The sequence below is a fragment of the Saccopteryx bilineata genome, chromosome 5, assembly GCF_036850765.1.
Source record: "Saccopteryx bilineata isolate mSacBil1 chromosome 5, mSacBil1_pri_phased_curated, whole genome shotgun sequence".
Classification (NCBI taxonomy): domain Eukaryota; kingdom Metazoa; phylum Chordata; class Mammalia; order Chiroptera; family Emballonuridae; genus Saccopteryx; species Saccopteryx bilineata.
This window is the reverse complement of record NC_089494.1, coordinates 12,961,872-12,987,120: the sequence shown is the minus strand read 5'-3', so window position 1 is coordinate 12,987,120 and position 25,249 is coordinate 12,961,872. Positions and strand designations below refer to the sequence as shown.

General features: G+C 35.2%; 1 protein-coding gene across 3 annotated transcripts in view; it reads right to left on the bottom strand.

The window, feature by feature from the left end:
• The window catches only part of CUL3 (cullin 3), a 110,325-nt gene that overhangs the window by 21,593 nt on the left and 63,483 nt on the right, over positions 1-25,249 (bottom strand). For all 3 annotated transcript variants that reach the window (XM_066279030.1, XM_066279029.1, XM_066279031.1), the window contains 10 exons: positions 17,426-17,586; positions 16,363-16,477; positions 14,517-14,745; positions 10,774-10,919; positions 9,657-9,833; positions 8,539-8,709; positions 7,845-7,952; positions 2,503-2,627; positions 1,846-1,942; positions 35-169 (listed from right to left, as the gene is read on the bottom strand). In XM_066279030.1, coding sequence (XP_066135127.1) covers positions 35-169; positions 1,846-1,942; positions 2,503-2,627; positions 7,845-7,952; positions 8,539-8,709; positions 9,657-9,833; positions 10,774-10,919; positions 14,517-14,745; positions 16,363-16,477; positions 17,426-17,586 — 1,464 coding nt within the window. The remainder of the gene's footprint in view (positions 1-34; positions 170-1,845; positions 1,943-2,502; positions 2,628-7,844; positions 7,953-8,538; positions 8,710-9,656; positions 9,834-10,773; positions 10,920-14,516; positions 14,746-16,362; positions 16,478-17,425; positions 17,587-25,249) is intronic.

Sequence of the window (25,249 nt, the reverse complement as noted above, 5' to 3'; positions counted from 1 at the left end):
TTGGTTAAAATGTACATATATAACCAGCCCATACCTCGAATGTGTACTTCTCTCTATTATTAAAGAGCATTAATATGGTCATCTGGAAAGTGGAGACTTGCAGGATGTGCTTCCGGGTATTGGAGCCAGTGACTTGTGCCCCTCCAACACCAACTTCAGATCCATCTTCCTGTTTCATTTTAAAAATAAAACATTAAAAAAGATATAATTATTTCCTGGTAATTTTAACAGCATGCTTGAGAAATACCCCTATAATGTCCAAACCCTCCTTTACAAAACTATGTAACTTATTCCTATAGAAAAAGAAACTTATTTAAAACCCTGTATGTTGTGCATGTTCACAAAGTCTTTATTTCTATCGTATTTTAATTTTACAACTAAAACTTTTAACAGTATTACATTCCCTTTACTTACTTTGCAAAAGTGGTAAGGTTAAGTTTGTTTTTGTAAGAGATCAAATACTAGCATAGGTTTGGGGTGGGGGGAGCCTCCTCCTGGCTCTATGATTTAAGTACAAAGTAGAAATTTCAGTCTTAGATACTTAACATATAAATTATTTTAAAAACCTGATCTGTTTAATAAAACTTCAAAAGATAACACGATTTAGTAAAGAAACTTCTCCTTTAAACTAAAAACAAGCAATAATTAAAAGTTAAATTCTTTAGTATTCCTGACCTTCCCACTTATAAATACATATATAACAATTTCTAACATTATTCAACTAAATGAACCATAAGAAATATTTCCCATTTAAGTTAAATATAAAAACTAGAATCCATGCAGCCATTTTCAACAATATTAAAAAAAAACCACTTTGGTGTTATATAGTATCATATAAAACTACTAAAATTCTAGACGACAGCTTACATATTATTCTTTAATTTTTTCCTAGAAGTTGTTTGTTACTTTTCTATTTTAAAGCAAATGACCCTGATGTGAGTTATATCAAGTGATGAAAGTACTCTGAACAGTGGTCTTCAAATGCTGGTCTGCAGACCACTGCCAGTCACCAGAGATTCGGTGTGGGTCTGTGACAGAACTAACCCGCTGATGTTCTATGAAGATTACAGACTGGGTCTCACTCTACATGGAGTACATTCACCCTTCATCAGGGACACTCACATGTTCATATTTATTTCAATTTTTAATAGTTATTTCTACTTAAAAATACAAAGTTTGATCTATGTTTACCTTCTGAATATCTCGACAAACACACACGGATCTATAATCTTCATATGACATTAGGATGGTTAACTCTTTGGTGGACCAGCCCAAAATTTCTATCAAACCGCAGACTGGCAGTTGAAAACCACTGCTCTAAACCTCACAAAAAAAGTGTTACTTTTTAAAAAATGAAGGCAATTCAGTCGTATAGAACTCATTTTAAAATAATTACTTTAATAACATTTTGTACGTCTCACAAATCTCAAGTGTTAATGTTCTCAGTTTTGATTATTGAGAAATAATGATTACAGAACTGAGAATTTTGAAAAGTGACTCACAGTTCTGTATGCCCTCAAATCAAATTACATTCTATTATTTTATGCAATATGGTTCCAGGTCTTATAAATACAATGTATAATTAATCATATTATTACTTAATCCTTAAGGAAGGCTACTGGTATAATCTTCACATTATCAAATGAAGTTACATAGCAACTGAGGGAATAGAGGTAAATACATATAAGCAAAAGCCAGAGCCCCCTACCCCCCTGGCCTATTTCATATTTGAACCAAGTATGGAAATAAGAGAAATAATTTATCCTAGTCAACAAGAATCAGAAACAGTCCTACAGACTAATTTTAAGTACTTAACATAAGCAGGGTCACACTATCAACACCTACTTTTTTAACTGGTCCGTAAAAGGTGGCGTTGAGATCGGCAGAACCCATGTGATGCTGGAGTGTGAGCTGTCGGCCACTGTGTTTTGCTAAGTAAAACCTTCAGCAAATCAAACCAGGTTTTAAAGACTCATACAATGTACATACTTAAAATGATAAACTACAGAATGATAACCGTTAACAAACACACATGTCAGGGAGAGTTTAAAAGATAATAGGAATCAAATTCAGTTCCAAGTTTTTACATAAGAGGAAACAAGAAAAAGAGAAGAAAAAAGGGGGAGGAGGGGGTGGAGAGAGACAGAGAAAACCACAGAGCTAGGTTAAAGGCAGCATACTAAATGTCTCCCACGGGTCCCCACTGCCCCAGTCTGCTGCTCAGCCTGCTACGCATAAGACCACCCTTCTCCAACAATCAGATATCAAAGACACAAACTATATTGCTAACAATGCACTAATGCTGAGGGATTTATCAATAAAACATTCCTCTGAAAAGAATTTATACACTGTATATTAAAAGCATAAAGAATAAATTCTCCCTTTGAACACAAGGTACTAAATGGAGTATATTCCTCTTTAATCAGGGATACTCAAATGCTCATATTTTTAATTTTGGATAGTTATTAGTACTTAGAAATACAAAGTTTGACCTATTTTTACCTTCTGAATATCTCAAAAGCATGTCTTGGTGCTGGTGGGATGTTGCACTTTGGTGTGGCTGACTGGGTGGGCCAGTACCCTGTTGTGAGCACCCGAACTGTGAGATCAACACCACCTAAAGATACCTGTGTAAAGGAGAAAGAGGTATTTTCCATACACACTTTGTTAACTATCAAAGTAGTTAGCTTCATGTTTGATATTAAGTAAATAAAGCATTATCTTCTTAAAGGTTAGACAGTGTTTCTCAAATTTTAGTTCTCCTGGCAAATATTTATAATTACTAAGATACTGACTTAAAAATACCAAAGGATAGTTGTTAGCATGTGAACAAAGGGTTACCAGTGTCACTGAGAAATGCAAACTTTGGGTCCTGAAGCATTTTTAGATAAAATGTTAAGGGATAAATCATATCTGTGCCACATTAAAGAAAAGTCTAGGATATCTCTCATCTCAGTTTTTTTTTCCAAATACTTTATTGATTTTACAGAGACAGGAGAGAAAGGGGAGCATGGAATGGGAAGTATCAACTCATGGTTGCTTCATGTTAGTTGTTCATTGCTTGCTTACTGTATGTGTCTTGACCAGGGCAGCCCAAGGTTTCGAACCGGCAACCTTGGCATTCCAGGCCGAAGGTTTAGCCACTGTGCCACCACAGGCCAGGATCTCATCTCAGTTTTTAAGTACTTTTATCATCTTTACTTCTATCCTATTAATATATATTTTTAAAATTTATTTATTCATCTTTAGAGAGAGAGAGAGAGAGACAGAGAAGGGGGGAGGAGCAGGAAGCATCAACTCCCATATGTGCCTTGACCGGGCAAGCCCAGGGTTTTGAACCAGTGACTTCAGCATTCCAGGTTGACGCTCTGTTCACTGCACCACCACAAGGCAGGCCCCATTCATATCTGAAGTATACCGATCAACCTGTCTTTGCATGCAGTTCACATTCTCACACCCTCTACATAGGACACGAGAGCCAGCTCTACAGAGGAGGTGCTCTATAAATATTAAAATAATGAATAACTGCCTCTACAGAATATATGCTAGCATTACTTTTACAAGATAGTTTCTCTTTTTAAACAAATTAAATTTTTAAGAAAGCAAAGCACATCAAAAAACCTAACAGGTAAAATATATATTATCTTTATTATTGATAGTCATAGCTTGTTCTAAAACATTATTGCATTTTTGTCTAACCTGAATAATTCAGTGATGTAGATTTCTAAAAGAAAGAGTTAAGTTTATAAAAAAATATCAACTATTCTACACTCAAATTTATTCAAAAATACCTACTAAACTATTAGCCCACTTTAAAGAAACTAGCACCAGAAACCCTAGATGCTCCGAAGAGATGGTCACAGCAGACTCTTAGCTGATGGCCAGAGGGGCCGCGAACTCATGGTATACTTGCAGGCTGAGAGGCGAGGGGGCTCACAACTCGGTTCAATACACCTAAGAGAATAGTCTTATTTCTTCCCCTATTTTCTTACAGCTTTTAACTTTTCTCTTTAAATTTTATGTATTAATTTTGAGAGAGAGAGGGAGAGAGGAGAGAGAGGCGGGAAACACTGATCTGTTCCTGTATGTTCCCTGGAGACTGAACCGGCCCCTTTACAAACTGGGACAACGCTCTAACAACCGAGCTACCTGACCAGGGCCTTCAAGTCTTTTCTTAAAATGCCATTTTATAAAAGAGGCCTTCTCTGATCCCTTTTCCTTGTTACAGATTTCCGCTGTATCTTCTATCGCTGGCTAAGGTGCTATGTGTGTACTTATCTTGTTTCTCATCGTCTCCCAGAATAGACTAAGCTCCAAAAGGGCAGGGAATTCTGTCTGTTCTCTTCTCTGCTGCACACCAGTGTGCAGAACCAGGCTTGGCACAGACAGCACTTAATGAATTACTTGTTAAATGAAAAAGTAAAAAGAGCCTCAAGGAACTACGATTCTGTGATCTGTGTCTTCTGTTCCTTGCTATTTTAGTAATATTTTGAAGCCATTAAGCCAATATTCAAACAACACATGACAGAGGCAAGTACAGAGACAGAAGTTCCAGAAAAATCTATGAGGATATATGATTTGCTGATGTAAATAAACAAAAATATGACAGGATAGGTAGTTTTTCAGACCTGTCCTGTGTTAAAAATAAAAACATCGGGGGAAAAATGAACAAATACTTAAAATATAAGGTCTACCAGAAAGTTCTGTCTGTTTTTGGAATAAAACAAAATACAAATTTTTCTTACCGTCAATAAACTTCATTAAATAATATAATTGCCATTATTATTAATGATTTCTTGCCAACGTGGGGGCAATTTGTATATCCCATTTTTGAAAAATGTTTTATCTTTTGATGCTAAAAATTGAACCAATGGTTAATATCTTCTTCATTTTTGAATATTTTGCCCTTCAAAAAATTTTGTAAGGACAAAAACAAGTGATAGTCGGAGGGTGCTAAGTCCAGGGAATATGGTGGATGCGACAGACATGCTTCTGTAGCATTTCTTCCTTGTTGAAATTCGTAAAAATTACAGTGGCGTAAATGAACTTTATCAGTAGCCATAGGTACACTATCGCTTCACACATAAGACTAACGAGAATCAACTTTGTTTTAGTTAATTTGCTACATCAGTATGTATACATTAAGTGATAAAAATAGAGAGGCACAAAAACAAAAAAAACAAACAAAAATATCTTTTTTGCCCTGGCTGGATAGCTCAGTCGTTTGGAGTGTTGTTCTGGAGCGTGAAGGTTACCAGTTCAATTCCCTGGTCAGGGCACATACAGGAGCAGCTCAATGTTCCTGTTTCTCTCTCAGAAAAAACAAAAAAACAAACAAAAATAGAGAAGCACACATGCGTCAAATAAACGTGCTTACATGTCGAAACTTGTTGTTATAGAAACGGACAGAACTTTCCGGTAGACCTTATACTTTCAGGATAATAAAGTTATCCAAATAAAATATACAACAATTATTATGACAATTTTAAGGAAGTACTTGATTTGACTTCTAAAACTAAATGCAAGAGTCACTCTTGTTATATAACAAGCAAAAATTGTAAAGAATCACCTGCTTGAGGATTGGTGATATTTTAAAAGTGGGTCAATGATTTCAGAAAGCTCAGGATTTATTTGATTACTCTGTCAATTTTCATCAAATCTTTCTAATGTAGGCTTAGGAGACAAAGGCTTAAGGCCTTAAGTATAAACAATTATATAAAAGCCAATAATTACATTCAAACAACAACCTTACAGTAAGTGCAAGCTGCAACTGGATTAGCAGGTATATAACTGTGAGCTTCTTGATAACTACTCTACTTACTGTAGTTAACAAATTATTAAGTATGCTCCCCCACAGTGAAAGATACATCTGAAAAATCAAAATGTAAGACTAGACAATTCTCAAACTTTGGAACAACAGAAAATAACAAAGACAAACAATCTGATGAAATCATCATGCTGAACAGTCACCAGACACCCGCTATCCCCCGTGAATGAAACAAATCAACCCAGAGCGATCAAGAGTAAAGACCGTACTTTTCGTATCAAAAGCCTTCAACTATCACAGACAAGGAAATTAGTTAGAAAAATAGGTCACACAGAAAAGGTAACTTAATAAACAGTAAGGGTGCGGATCCCATCAGGGACAGTCCCATACAGATGGCTTCAACAGAGTACTTATTTGGACCGGGTTACTTCCCTACCTCTCAAAATGTGCGAGATTAGTGGAAATAAACAAAAAAAAAAAGTCATTACATGGAAATACAATTACATTAATATAGAATAAAATACAAATTCTAAACAATCTTTAAAAAGAAAAAGCTAAGATAATCACATTACTCAGTTCCTGCCCACCCAAATGTCTTTAAATCACAGCCTTATCTTTCCTGCCTCAGTCCTTCTCCTTCTCCACTGTAAACATTATGAGGGAAATCACAAATCCCTTTGGGTCAGAATGCCTAAATATGTACTTGTCTGTTTCTACAGAATAAGCTATTTTCACATATTTTGTTATGATGGAAGCATAGAAGTGATAATGTAATATTTAAATATCTAAAGAAAGACCTCAATTTTTTTTTAATGGTTGTGACATCTTAATTACAAACTGATAATACAGTCACTTCAAAGAAAAAACTTTTAAAGAAAAACTATGGAGTCCCCTATGCTAAAGGTAAAGTTAAAACAGTTAAAAATATCGTCCTGGCTGGTTGGCTCAGTGATAGAGCGTCGGCCTGGCGTGCAGGAGTCCTGGGTTCGATTCCCGGCCAGGGCACACAGGAGAAGCGCCCATCTGCTTCTCCACCCCTCCCCCTCTCCTTCCTCTCTGTCTCTCTCTTCCCCTCCCGCAGCCAAGGCTCCACTGGAGCAAAGTTGGCCCAGGCGCTGAGGATGGCTCTGTGGCCTCTGCCTCAGGCGCTAGAATGGCTCTGGTTGCAACAAAGCGACGCCCCAGATGGGCAGAGCATCGCCCCCTGGTGGGCATGCCGGGTGGATCCTGGTCGGTCAGGTGCATGCGGGAGTCTGTCTGACTGCCTCTCCATTTCCAACTTCAGAAAAATACAAAAAAATTTTTTTAAATAAATAAATAAAACAGTTAAAAATATTAATCTTCACGGAACCCCATCAGACTCCAAAGCCATACAAGTTGCAGCTCACTGTGTTCTGGAAGTTGAGTGTCAGTATTTTTACACTGTGCTCATATCCCACCCACCCTGAGGGTGCCGGGCCCCTGTAACATCGATTAAATATGAGGTAACAGAGATAACATAATCTTGGAGTAAAGTGAACTTATTATAAATCAGCCTTCATAAGCCCAGTATTCTTTTCACAATCTATAATGACTGAAACAGCAGAATCATTCTATTTATTAAATTTTCAGCACATTCCTTCAAGTAGAAAGGATAATCTAATTTTTAGAAGAATAACAAAAATAATTTAACATTAATAGTTAGAAAAAGAGGTATTAGAGAAAAATAATTTTGAAAGCAATCAGACAATACAAATCTTGTCATTAATAACATTTTAAAAACTGATACCAGTAGTACAGTTATTTGATATATGGGTGAAAATGCCCATTACAAAATGACTTTACATAAAAACATATATATGTAGCCCTGGCTGTTAACTCAGTTAGGCAGTGTTATTCTGTTAACTCAGTTAGGCAGTGTTATCCTGATACACCAAAGTTGTGAGTTCAATCCCCAGTTAAGGCAAATATATGAATCAATCAATGAATACATAACTAAGTGGAATAACAAATCAATGTTTCTCCCTCCCTTTCTCTCTAAAATCAATCAACTTTTAAAAGCCATACAGTCTATGTGAGGAGAAACTGAGAATCTTACCCCAGTTGCTTGTAGATGTTGCCTGAATTCATCCATAGTTGTGTTTGAGATGCTCATATCCCTAAACATTCCTTCCAGTTTTGATGTGAACTGACATCCACATTCAGTCTGCAGAAGTAAACCACAAATATACACAAATAAATGATGGGTTTTTCTATGAGAAAACATACGAAGAACACACTAGTTCATGTTACTGCCATCACTTCTAAATCTTTCAGTAGCTGCTCTATGACTATGGGTAACAAACTTGTGTGTTTAAAAATAACTCAAGTATCTGATTTGAAAATAAAGATTCCAAGTCTTTTTCAGAGATTCCAATAACCTTACTGAAGGGAGGGCCCAGAACTCTGTGTTTTTAACAAGCACCTCAAGTGATATGGGTACAGGTGGTCTATGAACCACAATTCTGTGAACAAACTATACAATAATATTCCCTTTACTGTTTCCCTTGTATCCGAACTCTACCCAGATCTCCACGAATGTCTCCTTCTACACCAAGAGAAATTCCAGCAAACTCTGAATGTCTGAGAACTTGAACAGATGTTAAGTAGAGCCTGCTCAAAGTCATTCTAGCTTTATTAATTTATAAAAAGTGTTTTATAGGAATTAAATGTTTTCCAATCAAATGGTGTTGTTCAATCATGAGATGAACATTTAGTTAGGTGCACTCCAATCCATCTTATATACACCTTACCTTTAACTTGGATATCATATTTTTTTCAGAGTCATCAGAAACACTTTTATTTGTGAGAAGTCTCCTTGCCAAGTGTTGCTTATAATAACGTTCAAATACATCTTTTTCTTGCATAAACCTAAAAAGGACCATTGCCTTATCCAATATTGTTTCTACTTCTTGTTCTGTTAGCTGCAAATCAATTAAAAGACTATAAATAATTCAAAAATTTTAGTTGTACAAAAATAGCACCATCATTCAACAGTTTACAAACAATACTGTGACCACAAACATAACCATCTGGCTGAGGGTCAGAAGGAGGGATCTTATTAGAGAAGGTGCCTCCTACTTCACACTGCAGCACACACTCACACCCTAGTCTAGTGCAGTCTCAGCCAAGGGCTGGCCCGGAGTCCCATTCCCTAGGGTTACTACTGAAATGATACATGGCTGGATTCAAGAATGACAAAAAACAGATGAAATAAAATTGTAACTGCAACAAAGAATATTTTACAATGACTTTACAAAATATTTAGGCAAGAACTTACATAGCCAAAAGACAGATATTTCACATAAGCTCATTCAAAATTTAAATTGTACAAACAGAATAATAATAATAATAATGTTATAATTTAAAGAGTAAACAGGCCCCTTGCTTTTATCTTTTAAGTAAGGGAAAGATGCTGGAGTGAGCTTTCAAGATCCCAGATATAAACCTGAGCTTCGGTATATGCTTTCAAAGTATTTTCTGATAGGTATTTTAGTCTGTGCCTCCAAATTCTTGGCATCCAAGTATTACCTGATACATAAGCCCAAGAATCAGATGAGAGCAACAACATTCTGTGCTATGCGTAGCTGCTTCCCAGTTCCTTAGTATCTCTACAGCATAACTACCCTCACAGTCTAAAGACTTTGACAACTATGGTGGTGTAGCTGTTTTTACACATTAAATGAAATGTCAAACTTCGTCTGAGCATTTCAAATACCTTAAACAAGTTTCTAAAAGATCACAGCACATATTTAAGCACAACAAAGGGCTATGCTTATTTTTCTATTTACAAAATTCCCTAATTTAAGTTTACATAAAATTTTTTATCTGCAAGTAACATTTAATGTATTTTCAAATACATTATACTTACCCCTTTGACTCCCTTTTTCAGCTTATCATCAATAAATAATGAGAGGTATTCAGGGGACCTGGAGTTGAGGTTGAGAAAATACTCAAAGTCACCCGCAATAGTTTGTTTAAAGAGCCGGTCATTATTAAATGACTCCTGGAGGAAGCGATCAAACCTACTCTTCAGATCCAATAAGCCCTTCCAAATAAAAACAAAGAAATTTAAGATAGATTATAATAATTTTTCTAGAAACAATACATGTATGAACATGCATGTTTATTTTCTTTGCCAGTAATAGAAATGTCTGCATTTAGTGTTAAACTTATAGATTCTATATTTTCAAGCCTATATTATATTTAAGCCTATATTGAAAAAAAGTCAGTGATGAGAGAAGTATTCTATCTTGCACTTATATATAACTCGACTGAAAATGAATCAAAGAACTTCCTCACTTGTTTGTCCCCATCCTCTATCTTTACTAAATGAGCAAACCCGAGAATATTAGCTATAAACAAGCTCTTGCTGGGTACTCAAGAGTGCTGTCCCAATATGCCAAGGTGGCAGGTTCGATCTCCAATCAGGGCACATACAAGAGTTCAAACCAATGAGTACATAAATATGTGGAACAACAAACTGATGTCTGCCTGTCTCTCCTCCTCCCTCCTTCCTTCCTCTCTCTGAAATCAATAAATACAAAAATCTAAAACATGTACCATAAAAGTCCATTATTTATATTAAAACACTAAAAACATGGAGAATTTATTCCTACTGTTTGAAAGCAAAACATTTTGAAACAAAAAGTATTTAACACACACACATATATATATGTTTTTTAACATGCTAAGGTATATAAACACTCAGGCAAATAAAACAGTAGAGAGAGTAACTGTCATTCTTAAGACTATTTTAAACATACAGCCTTTGCCAAAGAGGATCCATGAAAAGAGGTAGCTGGGCCTGGCTCCCAGATATATAAATCATTGACAAAATTCTGAAATATTTAGGATAATTATACCTATTAGTTTACTACTGGGACAATTAAGGTAAAAATACAATACATGACATATAGCACTACTGACCTTTCTAGCACTTGTCAATATTACCATAAACTTAAAAAGAACTTTCTGTATTTACTTACCTGGATATAGTCAACGGGATTCTTTCCTTCACCTTCCTCAGAAACAAGGGCTTTACCTTGCTCCCTCAAATAGGAACTCATACATTCACACATGGTTTTCAAACCATTTGGCACACGACTAAATAACTTGTACATGCAAGCAAGGTCTGCAATCAGAAAGAACATACAAATCAGCTATGTTAATGATTAATAAAAAAATGTGAATCTGTTCATGCTGATTTGTGATACTTAAACATTTCTTTTCTATTACAATCATTTGCTGACATGGAAAACTACTAAAAAAAAAAAACAAAAACAAAAAACAAAAAACCCCAGCAGCCTTGGCCGGATAGCTCGATTGGTTCAAGCATCATCTCAAAGTACATAGGTTGTTAGTTCAATCCCCGGTCAGGGCACATACAGGAGCAGATCGATATCCCCCACACACACTCCCTCTCTTGCTAAAATCAATAAATAAAAGTAAAAAACCCTAGCAAAATATAAACAGCAAACAAAACACAGGCTAGTTAATATTATCACTGCAATTTATAAAATACAGGTTTCAGATAAGATACTTTGAAAGCATCAATGTCTCAGCAATTTTAGTTTACATGAAAGAGAAAATGCCCAAACAGCATAATAAACAAAATCACAAAATATAAAAACTGCAATTTTGAATTTCTGCATAATTTATCCTATATCATTCTAATCTAGAACCTAGTATTACTAATAATTGTACATTAGGCGGGTAATCTGGATCATGGTATAATTTGTTGTGAATGTAATTAAGAAAAATAATTTTAAACTAAATGAAGTCTTATAGATACTTTTAAGCATCTCTAAAGAGTTCAAACAACCATGAAAATAAAATAAAATATACTAGGATTTATTTCATTATAAATCATGGTGAAGTTTATATAAAATCTAGAGTATAAATTCCTATTCTTGAATATTTTCCTTAAAAGCAATGTCTAAGATTCCCTAGGTATTGTCTTAACACCAGTACCTGTATTATAAAAACTGATTTATCTCACTTTTTTAAAATTTAGAACGAAAACTTTAAACACTATTTTTAATATCCTTTTCATAAAATTAAAATATGGGGCTGAAATACTGCTTTTCCATGTCTAGTGTTTCTTTTAAATAAGCAATTACAGGGACATTCCAGGGTCAGAATTTTATGATGATCAAAACCTTTTGAAGATAGTGTTAAAATTGCTGTTTCTAGATCAGAGGCCAGAGATTTTTCTACCAAGTGCTCGATAGTAAATATTTTAGATCTGAGCCACATACGCTCCCTGTTGCTGTTGGATTTTGCCACTACGCAAGAAAGACGCCATAGGTGATATATAAACAGATATGACTATGTTTCAATAAAATTTGTTTCTCACATTAAGCATATAACCAAATTTTCCACGTTAAAAAGAGCTATTACAAATTTAACAGTGTGAACATATACTACAGAAAATTCAGCATATCAAATATCAAATACTTCTAACAAAATGGTTCCCAACTTATATATTTTGTTCTTATGTTGTTACTCTTTTCCTTAATTACATGCTGTATATTTAATTGTAGTAAGTTAATACAATTTTGTTGTCTCTCACTATATACTAATGTATGGCATAGTGGAGTTGTGAGAGAAAACGAAAAACACTTGGTATTCAAAACTTAAAATATCCCTACTTCTGTACCAATAAATCAATAAAATGAGATACCATTTGAATTTAACTTCACAGTGCTATCTGCACCTGATAATCAAGTTCAATCTCCATTCTTGGTGGGAAAACTGGTTTTCACTTTCTGACTTAAGAGACATTCAGCTTCACAATAAAGCTCTGTCCCTGCCCTATTCTCAACATAATGCTCAAAAGCAGAGCCTAGCAAAATTAAGACATTTTGCAATTATGTTTCTAGTGGAAAGTCAGGAAAAGCAAAGCCAAGATTTTACAATTGAATTTAGAATCACAGAGAGTTGCTTACTTGCTGAAAATACTAACTGCTAAATAGAGAACTATGGTAAGTAGTCAACTATTTGTGGTATTTCTTCATTTATGTACTTATTAAGTACTTGGTACAAGTCAGACATAATTAAGCCTTTAACCCAGTCTCCAGGCAGGCTGCAGAAATACTGTAATTGAGGCACGCCCAACAACCTCTCCGACAAACATTTCATAGCCTCTAAACTTCAGCCCATTTAATCAGCCCTCCCCCCTCAAGATAGAAAGAATTCAATGGCAAAACAGTATGTTAGAAAATCTATCAATTCTCATTTTAAGTAGGGGGAAATGCTTTTCATAAAGTCCAAACCTGCCAGGGACCATTTAGCTCAGGGGTCATCAAACTATACTCTATAGACCAAATACAAATACAGTCTATTGTCTGGTTTTTTTTTTGTTTTTTTTTTAGCGCTTATGAAGTAAGAATGGCGTTCATATTTTTAAATGGTTAAAAAAAATCAAATGTTTTATAGAAGCATACTTTTGTGTTACTGTCTTATGCTTAATTTCTTAGTGTACAAAAGAGATGAGTAGTTTACTAACAGCCCACACACCTAAAATATTTATAATATGCCCCTTTACAAAAACTTGTGCAAACCCGACTCAGACCTTAGACATTCAGGAGTAGCTTATTTTAGAAAACATGATGAACATACTTAGAACAATTTTTGTTTTGTTGATTTTATAAAAATGGCTTACCAGAAGGGCTTTTTAAGAAGTAACATTTTTAGGTTTAATAAAAACAACAAAGTTATATGCAACTTTTCAGGAACTTATTGCATGTATAACAATATAATCATTTCAAAACACAAAGCAAGGATTCCATTAGAAGAACCATGGAACCAGCTCTCTTCTCACTATCTTTCTTTTCCATTCTTTTATGCCTTCCTCTCTTTAAAATTATTCACTTAAAATTTTCTTTTCTCTCCCTACCTAGGTCATTCCCCCAAATAAGCAATATGTACTACTTCTATAAGAAATGGCTAAAGACCTCCAAAACTTCATCTAAGAAGCAAGACAAGAGCATGTACCATGTTTATTTTTCAATATCATGCCAGTGATTTATTTATAAAGTCATAGTTTTAAAACAAAGCTTCAGAAATTAAGAATGAAGGCATGACTGTTTACTTAGTTCTTCTAGGGTATTTGTCACAAAATACTGTTTTTAGAAAAACAACAGTGAATAGCCAAAATGAGTAAATGCTAGTTATCTCAAAATGTTTACTTTTATGCAATTCTCCCTCCTTTTTCAGTCTATAACGTGAGAGACCCAGTACCAATTTACTACTTTCTCTAAAACACAGCAACACAGAAGACACCTATTTTTGCGCTTCTGGAACACTTATTGCAACTAAGTACTTAAGATTAGAACTCCGATTTTAAAAGAATCACAAAAATTACAGAACAATCTGTGGGAATAGAGTTCAAACTCGACTAGAACACTAAGTACAGGAACAGATGAGCTCAGCCGCTCCGATACTAGATTTATCTTCTGGGTTAAGGAAAACACAAAGTGGGCCGTTTTAATATGAAAGAGAAAAAAAGTCTCTCAACACACTAGAAACCTAAAATTCTCATTAATAAGTGTGAAGCTCTACCATTATATCCTATGAAAGTAACAAATGATAAATTAATAATAAATACCACAAATTCTTGAAAACCAACATTCATAATCTATTTCAATTATAGGAAAATGAAAAAAGTTACTGAGAAGTTGGTACAGCTATAAGGACTTCATTTTTTTTTTCAACTGCTAAGACTTACCTTCTGTCTTTCCGTTTTTCAGCATATGCACTAGCCCGGAGTTCTCCATTTCCACTATCGTTTTCATGTGCTTGGAGATGAGCTCGCGCTCCACCACCTTCACAATGGGCTCTTCCGTGGACTTGTCAAGGCAGTGCATCACCCGTTCTATTTCCTCATTAATTCTGGCTTCTACTTTCTTTATATAAACTGAAGCACTGTTCTCTGCTAGAAATTTCTGACTTTCCATCTATAAATAATAAGCATGATTCTTTAAAAACATAGAAGCAAAATGTTTCTGCTTTTAATTACATTTCTATAGTGTTTATCATAAACCAAACTAAGTATCATAAGCACTATTAACATTTTATACCATTTATTACACATGTTCATATAGTCTGAGTTACATCCTTTAAAGAATTACATAAGACTAAATTAATACATTACTCTTTTTCAAATACTGCCAATGTATTCCAAAGAGCAGAAAAAGTAAACACATGCCAGAATAAAGCATCTGACTACAAGTGAGTGGCGAATGCTTCTCTCATCTGTTTTAATGTAAAATGATGCCTAGAAAGATTAATCATACTTAGCAGTTTTGCTGATATACTGCCAGTTACTGAAGTTCTGCCACATCACTCCTAGCCTCAAAGGACTATATATACCTAAGTTGAAGAAATAGAGGTTTTAAATAACTATTAATCTTGTCTGCTAACACCAGCCTTACAGAAGTTGCACTAAGTCATCAATGTTAATCTAAATGATTTAAACCTATTTGAAGGCTGGATTAATGAATATATCTAAGAATTACTTAATAAAATATATGTTGATATGAACTATTTTAATGACAATTTTTAATGACACTTCCTACTTTCTTAATAAAAAGTAGTTTTAATTCGTGAAAATAATCAAATTTTGCAGGACCAGGCGGTAGCGCAGTGGATAGAGCATTGGCCTGGGACGCTGAAGACCCAGGTTCAAAACCCTGAGGTCACCAGCTTGAGCATGGGATCATAAACATGACCCCATGGCTTGAACCCAAAGGTTGCTGGGTTGAAGCCTAAGGTCACTGGCTTGGCTGCAGACCCCTGGTCAAGGCACATATGAGAAAGCAATCAATGAACAACTAAGGTGCCGCAATGAAGAATTGATGTTTCATATCTCCTTCCCTTCCTGTCTGTCCCTGCTGTCCCCCCTCCTTGCTTTAAAAAAAATAATCAAATTTCTAAAACAGACATTTATACACCAAACAAAAATCTCAGCACTATCATCCTGATAAACCCTAGTTTATCATTACCTTATAAATGCTGTCTTACATTCATCATGGTCCTCAGTTCTTGTCGTTATCATTTCATTACAAATCAGTACTAGTTTAGCTTCAGTTTCAGCAATTTAGTTGGATTTGGGGTATATATACCACTGCAAATTTGGATCAATTGTACCTACTGACCTACAGTTTCCCAATCAGCAGTCTTGAAGATATATACGCAGTACAGGATCACGCACATTCCCACATTTATTTTACCACTTACTTATATTACCCAAAGCCTGAATAGTGAGACTTCATTGGTGAGACACTGCCTACTAACGTATGGTAAATAATTTGCAATTTATGGTTATTTCTAAGTTTATGTTTAAAAGGTATAATTTAAAAAACAGTGTGTATTAATCCAAACTCTTCAATTTGTTTTTTAATGACTTCCTTCCTTGGAAAGTGAAAATGTGGGGTGCATATGTGGAAGGGTATTTTTTTCATGCTCTTCCCCAAAGGGCCTCAAAAAAAGGTCAAAATGTTCAAATTAGTAACCATATTCAATAACTGTAGGGATGTCTTAAAAGGGCACTTATTTATGTCTTCACAGATTACCTGAAAAAATTCTGCAGACATTTCCAAAAAAGGTGCCTCAAAATCTTCTTCATAGACTGACCGTCCTTCAAGACCTAAAATCATTAACATCTGGCAAGCATTTCTTATTGCGCCTCTGTCAAAAGAAGTTAAAAGCACTTGAAAATCAAATTATATCAAAGATTCATGTAAAAAACACAACAGAAGTAGCTCGAGTTTCAGAACATTTTAAAAATCAAAGTGACATTCTCCCAGAAGCAGCTTCTTTATAACATAAGATTTTAAAGTAATTTTAATTGAAAAGCATATCTCAACTACACAAGTATTATCTCAAATTGCTCTCATGTAGCAATAACTTAAAATTTTAAAGAAGTTAAATATTTCTGTGTCTTTAAACACAGAGAGAATAAAAAGGCTGCTTATCAGGAAGCAGGGAGGAGGGAAGAGTGGCTGTATTGCTTGACATACAAATGTGTGTGCAAAATGGGCAATCCTGACCCAGCACCAGAGCTAAACTCCAAGGAGCTTTACAGGCCTTCCCCTGACAGACGCTGCAGTAGAGAAGCAGAGAAGCAGGCTTGCATGCGGCAAGCCACATTAGCTGGTGTCCCAACTACAGCATTATCATCGTGTTAGAAAGGGGAAGGAGTATGACAGAATGGTACAGTAATTCTTAGTCATTTTATATGCTCAACATTTTTCTTTAAATATGTTAAGAATGAAGGCTGGACAGAACTCCTTAGAAAAAAAGATGAAATAAAGAAAAACCTGTTATCAGGCAGCTAAAAACAAAAAAAGGACCCCCCCCCCCAAATGTCAGCATACAAAATACGTAACAAGTGAAATGGGAAGACTAATGGCCGATACGTTTTAAAAAAAAGAGTAAACAAAAGCTTAAGATGGTCTCTTCTAAATATAGAAGTGTGCTTTTAAGTTAACATCTCTGTAATTCTGTTAAGTGTGATATAGATTTTTGAGAATTTTCATAATGTGCTAGACAATCAAACTTGTTTATTTTAATAATATTTTGACAGTGGCATCGGTTCTCAGGATATAACCCAAAGGATAAAAAGATGACTAGTACCGGTCTACAACTTCTCCTTTCCGCTCTCTTGCGATCATGTCCAATAACGTCTGTCGGAGATGATCCCTAATACACCCATACCGTACAACTTGATCTCGAAAAATAATTAATCCCAAATTGTAGACATTTTCCACATTATTCTGTTGTACATATACACGGTCCTACAGTGAAAACAAAATCATGCAAACATGAGTACAACTCTTGCAGACATAATAATCACTGTGAGCTACAACAGAAAAGAAAAGAAAGTTCCAAAAGCAGTCAATTTTTCAGATGAGAAACACTTCAAACTATCTTAAGCAACATGGAACTTTCTACTACCACTTAAGTTGTATAAAAGTAAGACTTTATATAAGGTCTACCAGAAAGTTCTGTCCATTTTTGGAATAAAACAAAATACAAATTTTTCTTACCATCAGTAAACTTTATTAAATAATATAATTGCATTATTAATGATTTCTTGCCAGCGTGAGGGCAATTTGTATATCCCATTTTTGAAAAATGTTTTATATTTTGATGCAAAAAATTGAACCAGTGCTTGTTTGATATCTTCTTCATTTTTAAATTTTTTGCCCTTCAAAAAATTTTGTAAGGACAAAAACAAGTGATAGTTGGAGGGTGCCAAGTCCGGGGAATATGGTAGATGCGACAGACATGCTTCTGTAGCATTTCTTCCTTGTTGAAATGCGTAAAAATTACAGTGGTGTAAATGAACTTTATCAGTAGCCATGGGTACACTATCGCTTCACACATAAGACTAACGTGAATCAACTTTTAGTTAATTTGCTGCATCAGTATATATACATTAAGTGATAAAAATAGAGGCACAAATGCGTCAAATAAACATGTGCCAAATAAACATGTGTTTACGTGTCGAAACTTGTTGTGATAGAAATGGACAGAACTTTCCAGTAGGCCTTATAATTTACAGTTGGTACTGAAATAAACACTGGCTGTAGATGACTGCCCATTTACACGAAGAAGGCAGGGGAGTAAAGCAGGCACACCCACGGATGGGCGAGTCAGCAGCAAGCAGAAAAGGGCAGACAGTATGGTAGGCAGGTCTTCCTCTCTCCTCAAAGCCATGCCCAAACATGGTTCTTACTTTATTAAACACTCTACTTGACGATCATATTCCACCAAGTAAAACAGAGCTGAATGAAATAGAGATCCACATGATTTAAGTTGATTGCTCACAGTAAATATTAAAAGGCTCTAAGGCTTCTAATAGAGTAGAATTAAATATTTCATAATTAAAACACCTCCAGTTACTATCATTTCAAACAGATTACCGGTGTTCTTATCAACGTGATTACAATGTTTCACTTTATAGAGCACAGATAATTCAGAATTATTGCCTATAAAAGACCAATTTGGGGCATCATTTGAAAATTCATATTTGTACCAAAATATACTGAAATAAAACTGTTTATAACTCACAATTAGGAGCTTTCCTTACAATTTTATTTTTTTTATAGATTCTTAAAGGCATCTGTAATCTAAAAACAGTTAGGAATGACTTCAAACTAATGTCTTTGAACTGTTGTTAAAAGGAACACTGTCATTACAAGCAGCATCAAACAAAGCTACAAGCTGAACAAGAAAAAAGAAGTTCTACCATATTAGCAACTCAACTAAAATGGTAACAACCTGCCAAACAATTTTTACTGAATTCTCCACCTGAAGCACTTTCTTCATATGACATCACTCCTCTAATTTGCCTTTATTTATCTCACATAATGGTGCATGCACACCTAATGGAAACAAGGATTAGCATCTTTGATGCTCACACTTTTCAAGTCCTGACACATTTAGTGAGTTCGACATCGTCACCAATGATTTCTCTGACAAGTTCTTGGGCTTCACTCTTCCATCCTCAAGGTCTTCAATTCCAAGATTCCCCTGAACACATCTCTCCTCCTTTCTGATGGCTTTCACTGTTTCCTGTGTACTGAAGCTTGACAAGTACTGTGTACTTGACACTCATGACCTTCAAAAACCCAAGCTCTTCTATGGTCATCCAGACTTTAGCTCACTTTTCAGCATAAAACAAGCTACACTTAATAAAGAGTGGCACAAATCTAATAATTTAAAAAGCAGAAATGATCCTTTTTATCATGAGAATAATCACTCCAATTACAGTATAAATTATTTATAATTTTGATTTTTACACTTTGAATATAAACTTTCTGAGGTACAGAAAAGTACCACATACAGACCAAAACCAGTAACTGGTTAATTGAAGACACGTGGTAAAACAGAGAAACTATTAAATACACATACATACACATACCTTCATTGTTCACATCTTAATTAAAGATGGAGGTCACTGGTTCAAAAGGCTGGGCTTACCAAATCAAGGCACATGCAATAAGCAAGCAATGAATAGCTAAAGTGAAGCAACTATGAATTGATACTTCTCACTCTCCAACCCCTCTGTAAAATCAATAAATTAAATCTTTAAAAAGCATAAATAATGCCCTGGTCGAATAGCTCAGTTAGAGCATCATCCTAAAGCACAGAGGTCGCTAGTTTGATTGCCCAGTCAGGGCACATACAGGAACAGATCAATGTTCCTGTCTCTCCCTCCCTTCCTCACTCTTTCACTAAATTCAATAAATATATTTTTAAAAACCCATAAAAATCTCCTTTGAGCTATCAAGACTTTGTCTGAAAGAGTCCTGTAATTAGAGTTCAACGTTGCCTTTCTTAAACACTCATATATAATAAATCATCTAACATTTCTCCTTTCTGTTTCTTTAACATGGAGTATGAACTAGATAAATTTGTGAAGTCTGAATGTAAATTCCTCTAATTTTTACAATTTCCATCCGGTCTTATAAATTAGCCACACCTAATTCGAACCAAAGAACAAATCTATTGTTTTATACACCATTTTATTGGTTTACACATTTTAAATTATTTAATAATAACAAGACCTACAACTGGCATAAACAGGTTTAAAAACCAGTACAACGGCCTCTCAGTAAGCACCAAGCTCCACAGGTCAGAGCAAACAAAGACGATCCACGCGGTGAGTGACTGAACAGCGGTGAGAGGCCTGTGCATCTGAGAGTCAGGCGTCTTCAGAGCTGAAACAGAAAGGACTGGCTGTCCCCGCAGGGGACTAAGTTGCAACTGTACTACATGCTATGGGACACGCAGCAAAGCTTGCAGGGGACACATACATGGGCAAGTTTAACATATTACCAAGATACTTTCTTCTTAATTTAGGGTAAGAGAAATGTCAAAAATTAGGTCAGATGTTATTGTTTTTGAAGAAAGGGTACTACCTGTAAGAATTAAAAAACAAAAGGCAAATATAATGTAATCTTCAGAGTAAATTAAGAGTGACAGAGTAAAACTTTTTATGTCCTCCTTTTTGGTTTTATTGTAATATAATTTATATGGTATAAAAGTCACTCATTTTAAGAGGATAGTTCAATAAACTACAGTAAATTTCAACAGTCGTGTAACCATGCCACAATCCAGTCCTGCATGATTTCCATCATCCTTCCCCTCCCAAAGTATCTCTCAGGCCCTTTATAGTCAATCCCCATTTCCAAGACTCATTTTCTCTTTCTATAAATTTCCTTTTCTAGACATTTCATATCATCGGAATCATATACAGTACTACGTGATCTTCCATATCTGATTTTGCAGAGTAGAAAGCTGCCATGGTTCATTAATGCTGTAGAACGTATCAGTACTGTACTTCATTCCCTGTTAGTGCTGAGTAGTATTCCATTGTATAACATGCTACCTTAAGTTCACTTGTCAGCTGACGAGTATTTTGAGCTGTTTCCACTTTTTGTCTACTATGAGTAATGTTGCTACAAACATTTAGGTACAATATCTTTGTAGACATATGCTTTTATATTTTTTGGATAGATTTCTAGGACTGAAAGTATTTGAAGCATATGAAAAGTGCCTGTTTTTCCCCCCCTAAAGTGAAAATATCAATCATTGTAAATTTTTTAATATGAAAATACTAAATGTAGAGTTAGGAATTCTTATAATCTCCGGCTCTCCCATTAAGTGAATGTGTGACAGCTAGAGTGCTGGAGCAGAGCATAATATATTTAAGCCCATGGGAAGTGACTGTGAATAAGGAAAATACAGATGATGTAGCATAAAAGCTAAACCTTTGTCCTTTAATGTGAGACTGTCAAGGTGTATATAATGATTCCAATTAAATGACATATAATCTTAACCCTGAAATTTGATTATAGATACCAGAGCGATAATGAATGAAAAAGGGAAAGCCCACAAACTTGAGTGTGGCTATTTAAATTAGTACTACTAAGTAGTCATTTATATTAAATGTCTAGTCTATATAATTAAATCATCATCAAGCAGAATAAAAGCTCTACATGAATTCACCCGTGTTTATGTGCATGCGTTGAGCAGATACACAGGCACACATTCACAATAAATACAGTTGTGATATGCATATGGTATATTTGAAAATGTTTGCTAAAGGAACATGCTACATCTATTTATTGCTTAACAGTACTATCAGAAGGAATTCAGCCTATGGGTAAAAAACAGTATTTTCCTAAGATTCTAACAGGGACATTTCTCTGTTAAAATACAATCTCAAAGTATAGATAAGATAAAGTCACCCCAAGAGAAAAATATTAAACAATAACCTAAAAATAATATTTAATCTCTGGCTTTTTAACCAAAATGGAGTTTGCATGAGTCCAACATCAGTCACTGATCTACTGAAGAAAACTCAGCAAAGATTGAATGATGGCTGCTGCTTCTATTTGACCTTTTAAGCCAAAATGCAGGCATTTTAAATATAAAATGTTCTGAAACACGTTTGAAAGCCTAATGTCTGAGTCAACCATTAGATTTACTAAAGAGATGTGAGTTTCACAGCACAGAGATAAGCTACCTTTTAACTCTGTATACATTTGTGGTTCTCTTTTAGGAGTTGCTAAACTGAAGTGGACAAGAGCCATAACAAACTAGATGGACCAGGGATGAGAAGGAGTAATCAATGATGATTGGACCATTTCACTGTTCTTGCTTTGCATCACACAGTCTTACTCCACGTTGTTTCCACTTCCAGCCTTGCCAGCAGAGCTTTTATAAGGCTAACTCTCTGGCCACAAACAACTAGAAAAGCTAGATAAAAAATAAAATGTATCCCCTGCTTAAAAGCATGGCCCAGGACAGGCAGGTCACCAGGAGCTGAGGCAGAGTCACAGTCTTCTTTCCTGCACCACAAAGACAGGAACCTCAGGCAGCGGGTGCCCATGACAAATCCATTTGGCAAACACCTAGTCAAGACTTCGGACTCTTCCCATTCTTTTCAATGAGGACAGCAGCCTGAAAGGTGCTTGGCCCTACAAGGCCACGGATATTACTCCTACCACTACCTTGGAAAAGATTTGCCTTTTCCCCTTAACTAATGACTTCAAGATACCTAATGCACTGAGACACCTAAATATTTAATGTATGACAGATCAACTCAGCATGCAAAAGTGTTCTCTGCGGTGTCAATATAACTCTATGAGGCTAAACCTGTGCAAAGTCAAGGATGACTTTGTAAGTGGGTTAAACAGCTCTGTCACTCAGGGAATGGCATTAAAACAAAACAAAATAATTAATGAAGTTCAAAAAGTAATTAAACTCTTACTACTTAATTTACCTGCAAGAAATGGTTCAACAAATATTTTTAACCAACAGTCACTATGTTACAGAAAAGCAAAGTAGGATAAATGAGTATTAGGCACAGTAGTCAATGACATGCGGAAGGCAAGAAACAAATTATACATATTTTCATAGTATCATTCATATCTAGTATCTCACTGAACAATGTCTTCCTGAAAAATTAAACAGGTATTTGAGAAGCAAATTTTAAAACTAACTTGTGGGTTACATTCAATTTTGAAACAGTATTACAAATGTAAATACAATAGTACTTTGTCCTAATAATAAAGTTTCAGGGAGCTCTTTATAAAATTTTTGCTTCAAAAACAAGAAGTTCAGTACTTTTAGTAACAACACGAATGAATCAAAGGCAGTTTTGGATTAGCATGTGTTCACCTACTACTTTCTCATGTAGTACAATTTGTGGTCACTGGTAGCTCTTTATTTAGGCAAAGACTACTGTTAAAATTGTAGCAAAAACCTCTGAACCTCTGAACGTTGTTTTATCAAGAAAACTGCAAAGCTGGTTAATCAGACTCTTAAATATTCCTTCTTTCAGTTTCTTGTCCTCACAGCAAGAGGAGTTAAAACTGGGTTTTCACTTATTTTTTAAAAAGAGGAGGAAAAGAGAAATGTAAGCAGTATTAAAATCCTTGTAAATATATATTATCTATCCTGCTCATACACTAGAGATAAACCCTGAAAAGTTAAACTTACTTACAAAACCAAATAAGCAAATGATTCTCTGCAGCAAGTGGCTACTGTCTGTTAGAACAGTGGTCCTCAATCCCCAGGCCGCGGACCGGTACTGGTCTGTGGGTCATTTGGTACCGGTCCGCAGAGAAAGAATAAATAACTTACATTATTTCTGTTTTATTTATATTTAAGTCTGAATGATGTTTTATTTTTTAAAACTGACCAGATTCCCTCTATTACATCTGTTTAAGACAGGGGTCCCCAAACTTTTTACACAGGGGGCCAGTTCACTGTCCCTCAGACCGTTGGAGGGCTGGACTATAAAAAAACTATGAACAAATCCCTATGCACACTGCACATATCTTATTTTAAAATAAAAAAACAAAACGGGAACAAATACAATATTTAAAATAAAGAACAAGTAAATTTAAATCAACAAACTGACCAGTATTTCAATGGGAACTATGCTCCTCTCACTGACCACCAATGAAAGAGGTGCCCCTTCCAGAAGTGCGGCGGGGGCGGATAAATGGCCTCAGGGGGCCGCAGTTTGGGGACCCCTGGTCTAAGACTCACTCTTGACGCTTGTCTCAGTCACGTGACACATTTATCTGTCCCACCCTAAGGCCGGTCCATGAAAATATTTTCTGACATTAAACCGGTCCGTGGCCCAAAAAAGGTTGGGGACCACTGTGTTAGAACATGTTAGAACCTGCTTTCCCAAGCTCATTCACTAGACAATCTTCCATCAACAAGTAAGAAACGTGTTTTCTAACAGGGTTCCCTTTCTAACCATGACTTAAGACAGCTTAACACAATGAAGATAGAAATAGAAAATTTAAAAACACCACACACAAAAATAAAACTCATACTACAGTTTTGCAGTAGAAACAATTCTAATTAGCTCCAAATGTAAAGCACTGTCCCAGTATTTTACACAGAGCTAGTGGCTGACTACATTGCTGACGGGCACCAGTACGACAGGAAATAGTCAACTGCACAGAAACAGTAACGTTTCTGTATTGAATTTTACTGGTGAAGCGAATGAACATGCAGAGAATATGGGGCCAAAAACCTGACTTGAAAACAGTTCAAAGTTGCCATCACTGTAAAATCGGTTCCAAACCTCTCTCTCAGGCCTGTGAAAGTCTTAAACACAATGTAGTTATAAGTTCTACTTAAAAATAATTTTCATTTATTTTAAGGGCTGTATTCTAGGATGTTTGACAAATCAAATCCCTTTTCTAAAGCTGCGTAAATTGTATATCATAAAAGCACTTTTTCCTACTCCAAAATTTAATAATCTGATAGTAGGGGAAAAAAAATGCAAGAACACTAGGAAATAGTCCCTCTTAGAACCGTAAGACTAACCACTCTCAAGGTCTTAAAACAATGAGACTATAAGGTGTTTAAGAAAGAAGATTTGTATTAAAGAAGTGATATAATTCAGTGGTTAAGAGAACA